The sequence below is a fragment of the Orycteropus afer genome, unplaced genomic scaffold (assembly GCF_000298275.1).
Source record: "Orycteropus afer afer isolate SDZICR_OR568_19922 unplaced genomic scaffold, OryAfe1.0 scaffold00883, whole genome shotgun sequence".
NCBI classification, from domain to species: Eukaryota; Metazoa; Chordata; class Mammalia; order Tubulidentata; family Orycteropodidae; genus Orycteropus; species Orycteropus afer.
Window position 1 is genome coordinate 291758 of NW_006922470.1, and position 8973 is coordinate 300730.

The 8973-nt window shown below is 35.6% G+C and overlaps 1 protein-coding gene across 1 annotated transcript; it reads left to right on the forward strand.

Moving 5' to 3' along the window:
• The first annotated feature begins 3211 nt into the window (after positions 1–3211).
• LOC103212210 (olfactory receptor 4K15-like) lies at positions 3212–4138 on the forward strand. Its single transcript, XM_007958217.1, has one exon. The coding sequence runs from the start codon at positions 3212–3214 to the stop codon at positions 4136–4138; it is 927 nt and encodes a 308-aa protein (XP_007956408.1).
• Positions 4139–8973: the final 4835 nt, after the last annotated feature.

An 8973-nucleotide genomic window follows, 5' to 3' on the forward strand; every position in this document is an offset into this window, starting at 1 on the left:
CTTTTGTATTCTAATAAAAGATGATTTATAATTTTGTAATATTACTCATTTGATTTTTTTTTCTTTTTAGTGTTAGTTTATTAAAACATTTTATTGTGATTTCAGTGAAAGTTTAAAGAGTAAATTCATTTTCCATTCTGCAGTTAATCCACATTTTATTTGAGACATTGCTTCCAATCCTCCAATGTAACATTACTCTTCCCACTTCCTCTATCTCATTACCGTGTCCTTTTGCCCTTCTTTCCTCTTATTTGAAATTTCTAAATTGAAAAACAAAAAGAAAACAAAGAGAGCTCTAGTGGCATAGTGCCTAAAGCATTTAACTGCTAACCAGAAGGCTGGTGGTTTAAACCCACCAGCCATTCCTCACAAGGAATATTGGACAATCTACTTCTGTAGTGATACAGCCTTGGAAACCCAAGGAAGTTACGCTATGAGTCAAGACCGACTTGAGGGCCGTGAGTTTAGTTTTGGTTTTGGTAACAATTCAAAAGAGCTTTACTGTTTTGTGTATACTTTTGTTGATAAAAAGATGTTAGAGTTTTATGCCCTTGTGTTGACTCCAACTATTGGTGACCCTTATGAGATGAAGTAGAACTGTCCCATGGGCTTTCTAGGCAATAATCTTCACAGAAGTAGATCATGAGGTCACTTTGCCTGCAGAACAGCTGGTGGGTTCAAACTTCCAACCTTCAGTTGGCAGCCAAATGTTTAACCACAGCACCAGAAGTGCTCCTTGGTTAAAAAGATAATACATGCTCTTTGTAGAAAAACAAATACCTCAGGATATGCAATGTATAAAGAATAAAATGATTCTCACCTAGAGATAACTATTGCTAAGGTTGGCTACATCTGTAAAGGATTTTCTATAAATATAGACACTGTTGTAACAGTAAAAGAGACCTTTATGGAGGTAATTTTAGAAAATGAGTTGCAGCCCCTATTGTACCTTTATTGAATTCCAAGTAAAGAAACAGAATTCTGAACAGTTAACAATATTTACTTTGTCTGACTGCAGGCATTACTAGCTGTTTGGAGAAAGGGAAAGATGACCTTGGAATTCTAAAATGGAACATATAAAAGGGGAGAAATTATCTGACTTGAACAAAGTAAGATAGAGACAGAAGGAACTAAAGACCGACTTTTTATCTTGACCATTTCGCCCAATGTGAGGGAGCATTATTTTGTTGTTGTTGTTGTTGTTAACTGCTATTGAGTCAATTCCCTTTCATGGAGACCCCATGTGTGCAGAATAGAACTGGTCCATAGCATTTCCAGGGTCATGACCTTTTGGAAGCAGATCGTCAGGCCTGTCTTCTGAGGAGCCACTGGGTGGGTTCAAACTGCTGACCTTTCAGCTGGTGGTCAAGGGCTTATCCCACGCACCACCCAGGGAAACTAGGGAAAGCATTTTGCTGCACCACAGTGACTTCCTGTCTTCTCTTTCAAAGACAAAGTGCTACATAGAACAACTTACCTCTTTCCAAGTCAGGCTTTCCTTTGAAGTATCTCTCCAGAAAATGAGTCACTTCCATTTCTTGATCAGTAGAATCCAATATTGGGTGCATATATGTATCCCAGCAGGTGAGTTATTAGAATGTCGGGAAAATATTAATAGTTCTGTTATTTATGAAATCTTCTATCTTAATTTTAATTTTATTTTATATTGTATGTAATATTTTAGTGTAATAATATAAGTATACACTTTATAGGTAAATGAATATATCTGGTCATAGCCCATCTGCTGTTGGAGGAGTGCAATGAAGAAAATTTGGAGATCATATTTCTAAAGGCAAGATTCTTACGTTGTTGAATGCACGTATTTGTTCTGTCAACCTGTTCAGTTTGCACTTAATGGTCGTAGTAATTTAAATTTCATATTATGTTAAAGCTTGAAAATTTGTCCAAACAGAACTGTTTTTACTTTTCACAAAGATTTGAAGCTCGTAAGATGCAATATTTTTAGAGTTCTCTCCAAATAGACACAGAGATCATTATTAGCCTGTAAAATAAAAGCACTTCTTTTTACCTTACATGTAACTAAAAATGCATTTAGATCTACAAATATTATTGGACACAATATATGAACTATGTGCTCTGAAAAAAAGGAGAAAATAAGATCTCTTTCCCTCAGAAATATAAAATGTGTTTATCTAAATTATAGAGAAGATTCATCCCATTAGCAAATATTTTTGTACTTCCTACAGAAGATTCCATACTAAATTCACTTAAAGTTAGAATTACTGGGTGAATAATGGCCAGCATGAGTTTACAAACAGTCTAAATTAACAACTTTCTAATAAAAATACAAAGATATGATATTACCTAAAATACTAAAATATTGAATATAAAATATATCACTAAAGTGTATGATGTATCTTATTTTTAAAAATAAGATTTTCATCCTCCATTTTAATTTTCACATAGAAATATATTTACTTAGATAAAAGAAAAAAAAAGGCATGGTACCTAATATCTATGGAACTTGTACTATAGACAAGGCACTGTTCTCAATCTTTCACTTTTTATACTCTTAATTCTTACAACAATCCCATGAGACATACATCATTATTCCCCCAATTTATAGATGCAATAACTGAGGCACAGAGAGCTTATTAAATTTCCCCAACGTCACTCCACCAGGAATTATAAGATATACCATTCCAAACTTCGATAGCATTTGAGACTAGATCTGCAATGTCCTATTTATTAGGAAATTTAAAGAGATGGAAGTAGGGTATAAAAAATTGTATTTTTAGAATTTAGCTCTCATGCTGTAGCAGAGATGAAAGTCATGAGATATATAGTTATACGAAAGCTTTAATTACAGGCAATATGTGTTGGCGTGCTTATGAGCATCTAAAGGAGTCAAAGTGGAGCTACAGTTAAACACTGGCCAGCTAACTGAAAGGTCAGTGATTTGAACCTACCAGTGATTCCACAGGACAAAAGACCTGGAGTCAGCTTTTGTAAAGCTTATAGCCTATTAAACCTTATGGGGCAATTCTACTCTGTCCAACAAGGACCATTTAGTCAGAATATACTCAATGGCACAAATCAACAGCAGTGTGAAGATCTGAAGCATGTAACTATACAGAGTGAGATTTGGTGCCAGGAGTTGCTTGCTTACTCCCACAATCCTATGATGTCATTTCCATTTCCATTTCACTTTACAGGACATTTTCTGATCTGATTTAGGAAACTTGAAATCATGGACCAAAGAAACAACTCAAGGGTGACTGAATTCGTGTTGCACGGTCTTTCAGGTCCTCAAGAACTACAACTTTTCTATTTTGTGTTTTTCACACTTTTCTATTCATCCATTTTGCTGGGGAACTTCCTCATCATGCTCACAGTTCTTTCTGAACCTGCGCTCCACACCCCGATGTACTTCCTGCTCAGTAACCTCTCCTTCATTGATGCATGTCTATCTACTTTTGCCACTCCCAAAATGACATTTGACTTCCTAATGGAGCATAAAACCATCTCTTTTGAGGGCTGCATGGCCCAGATATTCTTTGTTCATCTCTTTGGTGGTGGTGAAATGATGCTTCTCGTTTCCATGGCATATGACAGGTATGTAGCCATATGTCGACCCCTGCGTTATGCAGCCATCATGAGTATACGCAAATGTGCAGGCCTCGTGGTGGGCTCCTGGCTCATTGGGTTTCTTCATTCAGCAAGCCAGCTCTTCTTCATAGTAAATCTTCCATTCTGTGGTCCGAATAATGTAGACAGCTTTTTCTGTGACCTTCCCTTGGTTATTAAACTTGCCTGCACTGATACTTACATCCTTGAGATACTGATTCGTTTGAACAGTGATATACTGGGTCTATGCTGCTTTGTGCTATTATTCATGTCCTACACAGTCATCCTGGTCACCATGCGACATCGATCATCAGCAGGCATGGCCAAGGCCCGGGCCACCCTGACTGCCCATATCACTGTGGTGATCCTCTTCTTTGGGCCCAGCATTTTCATCTATGCCTGGCCTTTCCACAACCCCACAGGGGATAAGATACTCTCAGTATTCTATACTATTTTCACCCCCCTCTTAAACCCCTTGATCTACACATTAAGAAATAAGGAGGTAATATCAGCGATGCAGAAACTGAGGAGGAGAAAAATAAGTTCTTAACAATTTCTTGGTCCCTTGTGATAATGAGAGCTATCATAAAGTTACCCATTTATATACATTTCTTATAAAAATATTTAACTATATACTAAGAACTTAAATAGACAGATAATTCTTATATATATAGGAATAGTGTTTCTTGCTATGTAAATTATCACTACAAACTATGCTAACTTAAGAAAAATAGTAATAGCTATTTTGAACTCATTATCTAACTCAGAAACTGAATAGATTCATACACATAGCCATGTAAATGTAACTGTACCTCAAACAACAAAACTTGAGTCCACAATTCACAGTTCTTTGACTCAGTATATTAATTTGAACTTCAGTGTCAAGTTCAAAATAGTGGTTCGATGACTACATGTAAAAATGAATATCTCTCTATATATAAATAGGAAATTGTTTTCAACAGCACTGCTAAGTATAGGTCTTTACTCTCTAAAATTTACACCGATCTCTAGGTGTTGCCATCTAATCTGTACCCTTGGTGATAGATAAATTGTGTGTCAACTAGTGGGCCATCATACTCAGTGGTTTAGCATTTATAATGTAATCATCCCCCATGATTTGATCTGCTCTAATGTAACTACCTTCATGATGATATCTGCTATGACTAGACAAAGCATGGAAAGGGAATTTCCTTAGGGGTATGGTCTGCTTCCAATATACATGGATGTTCTGGTAAAGCTCTCTGATTTTTGCTCAGTCTGGATCTTGCATCTGTCTCATCATCATTAGACCTCCACTTCTTTGGACTTGAGCCAATGGAATGCCACACTGAGTGCTGACCTTGGGATTCATTGGAGCCTATGCAGCCTGTGAGCCAGCACTCTGCCATGTTACCTGCCAACCTTGAATTTGGTACTCTCCACCCACCAGCCACTCCTCGGAAGGAAGGTTGGGCAATCCTACTTCCGTAGTGATACTGCCTCAGAAACCCAAGGAGGGGTCGCTATGAGTCAGGGCCGACTCGATGGCAAATAACAACAACAACAACAACAGTGTGTGATCTAGCATCTTGTCATCTGGCCTGCCAATCATGGGTTCATCAGTTTCTGCAACTATGTGAGACAGGAGAAGCTCCATCAGTGGCATCTGACACAAGACCTTGTGACTTGCAAGCATTTACAACCTCATGAGCTATTTCTTTAAGATATATCTCTTTATTTCTATCTATTTATATGTATAAGTTTAACTGGTTTTCCTTCTCTAGAGAAAATAGCCTAAGATACCACTCCATAAGGCATAAGTGAGAATACCTATTTTCCAAAGCTCTAAACAAGTATAATATCATTGTTTTGAGTATTTATAAAAAGTCTACATTTTGATTGTCCTTTGTGAATTATTGTTATGTATGAAATAATATACCTCAAGACAGAGAAAAGAAAAATTCTCACAACTGGACCAATAAGCAACATCAAATGGAGAAAAGTTTTAAGTTGTTAAAGATGTCATTTTACTTGTATCCACAATCAGCACTAATGGAAGAAGCAGTGCAGAAATCAGACATAATATTGCACTAAGCAAATCTGCTGCCAAAGACCCCTTTAAAGAGCAAAGATGCCACTTTGTAGACTAAGGTGTGACAAACTCAAGCCATATATTTTCAATTGCCTCGCATACATGTGAAAGCTGGGCAGTGAATATGGAAGACTGGAAAATTGATGCCATTGAATTGTGGTGCTGGAGAAGAACATTGAAAATGCCATGGACTGCCAGCAGAATGGACGTACCTCCCATGGAAGAAGTGCACCAGGAATGTTTCTTGGAATGGAGAATGGCCAAACTTCATCTCACATACTTTGGTCATATGGTCAGAAGGGATCTGTCCCTGGAGAAGGATATCATGCTTAGTGAAGTGGAGGGCCAGAAAAAAAGGAAGGACTGGCACAGTAGCTGCAACAATGGGCTCAAGCATAGCAGGATTGTGAGGATGGCTCAGGACAGGGCAGTGTTTCATTCTGTTGTACACATAGGGTTGCTATGAGTTGGAACCCACTTGACAGGACTTAACAACAATAACAATATGGAATAATATGGTACATGTTTTCTTTGTTTTTGTAGCATTTGTTCTTATAATCAACAACAAACCACCTTATAAAACATGAGGATTCCCCATATTTTGTTTATAAAATATTCCTTATTTCATTTGGACTAGAATAACTCTTCAAAATATTTTTTTTTCTTTTCCTATCAAATTAGTATTTCTATCAAATTCATGCTTCTACAACTGAATAAATACGAAAATGTATAAAATATTAAGGTAATGTAACATATTTAAATAATATTTTTAAAGCTTCAAAATAGTATTTAAATTAAATTTTTTGCACTAGTCATCATTTCCACTGATATCACATTCTAATTTGAGATAATTATTTTGATTTTCTGACTTCTAGTACTTGAAAGAGAAAGAAATACTCCAAAGTGAAGTTTTGCTTTTGAAATAATGTGTGGAATTGGTAGTGTAAAATGCAATTTCAGATGAATTAATACTCTAAATAATGTTTAAGTCACTTCATTCTTTTATAACGTCACCATTCTGCAAGGCCTTGTTGACTCTTCTGAAACTTAGAATTAAAAATAAAAGAAAACTAGTATGATAATTATGATAATTAAGTCAAACTTATATTTACTAATCACTAGATAATTTATAAGTTACATTTTTACATATTATCTGAATTATACTTATGGGCTATAAGATTATATTTCTATGCTGACAATGTTGAATGTTAGATATCAGAGATCTTTCAGTAAAAATTCCTATGAATTCTAGAAGTACACTTTAAAACAAACAATTGATCTCTGGACATCTGAAAGAGTGAAGTTTTGGGAGAAGAAGTATGATAGGAAGAAATTTCTGATATGCAAATGATGGAAGGCCTTTAGAGGGAAATTTTGCCCCTGCAAGAGTGTGAAGTAGAATTACACCCCTTGGGCTCTGAGATATTTAAAGCCTATTCCTTCAATGAAAGTGCAGTTTGGGAAAGCATTCTGAGCAGCACAAGGAAAAGGAATAAAAAATATATTCTAATTGGCCTGGTGTATGCATGGAAAAATTATTTATTCTTGGAAATTATAACCATGGGATTGTCCATATATAAATTCAGAGTTTACATTTATACTTTTTGCATAATCAGAAGACCTTTACTCTGAAAAATTCAACATAAAATATAGTTCACTCCAGAAGTCAATTTAATTCTTGAGGCATTGAAAAATAAAGACAAACCTGCTCTGGTGGGCCATACTCCTAACACTGGCCACAGAGGATTTTGACACATGTGTTCTTCCTAAATTTGAGTGTCCAATTGAACTAACAAAACAACTATTTATAGCCTATCTATAAGGAACAAGAGTAAGAAGGCAGAATAAATGGTAGACTATCCTCCCTTTACTCACATGAGTGACTAATAAATATATAGTATAAAGATCATGAAGTGAATATGTCTAAAATCTTTAATATTCAAAGTAAATAAAAAAGAGATAATATTACTTACTATGAAGAAAGAAAAAGCAGGTGAATTATGCTCTTGGGAGCTTTTTTTTTTTTTTTTTTTTTCCCCTTCTCTGGTTGTTGGTTCAAAACCACTAGCCACTCCATGTAAGGAAGACTGGGTGATCTACTTCCGTAAATATATATCACCACAGAAACCCAAAGGAGGTCACTATGAGTCGGAATTGACATGATGGCAGTGAGTTGTTTTTTTTTTTTTTTTTTTTTGGTGTTCCTTCTGGTAAATACCACTGAAAACATAGACATTTTCTATAAAACAAACAAGACTCTAAGAATAAGAGTGAAGAAAACAGCTAAACAGCTCAAGGACTCAAGGAATGGCCTGGTGGTAAGTTCTGTGGGTATTCTTTATACACACACACACACACACACACATTTGGAGTGTAAGAAGCCAGGATTTCAGAAATGCCAATGGGAACAATAAGAAAAAGAGAAGGGGAGATGTAGGAGGGCAGGGAGGGAAATGGAAGGGGAGGAAAGACAGAAAAAAAAAGGAAGGAAAGAATACTACCTACTTTCTCTATTCTCTATCCACAGGAAAAGGAAAGAGTCAGAATTGCAAGACAGAAACTTTTAGCAAAGAATTAGAAGATATAAAGAAAAACCCAATGGACATTTTATCAATAATCCAAATATAAACAAACAGATCAGTGGATGAACTAAACAGCAGAATGGAGGAATTGAAGTGAAGAAAACTGAACTGAACATAAAAAGACTCACATATATATATTCTCTAAAAACAATAACAACAAAAACCTGATTTCAAATATAAGAGTATATAATAGGACAAGAAGGTAGAAAGAAAAAAGAGTGAAAAAGATATACAGACAATAATGCAAAGAAAGCAAAATTGACTTTCAGATATCAGGTAAAGATGTATTATACAAATATTAAAAGAAAGAAAGAAAAAGTGGCTTTCCAACATCAGATAAAGGAGACATAAGAATTAAATCAATTTCATAGACAGAGAGGAAGACTATAATGATTAAACAGTTTACACTAGGCTCCATTTTTGTAAGCTGACAAACTGTTTCATTCTTTCATAGTGATATTTTCTTTGATGCATTCTGTGGTTTATAGCCTTCATAATCAGGAAGTGAAGTCTTTCATGCAGAAGTTATTGAATAGACATTTACTCTGCTAAATGGAATTTAGAATGAGAACTCAAGAAAGGGGAGTTCTAGTTGTCAATTATTTATTCATTTTACAGATACTAGGTGTTATTGGGGAGCTCTGGTAGCATAGTGGCTAAAGCACTTGACTGCTAACCAGAAGGCTGGCGGTTCAAACCCACCAGCCACTCCTCGGAAGGAAGGTTGGGCAA

Coding starts and splice junctions, on each gene's coding strand:
- LOC103212210 (XM_007958217.1), top strand. CDS start 3,212: ATGGACCAAAGAAACAACTCAAGGGTGACTGAATTCGTGTTGCACGGT.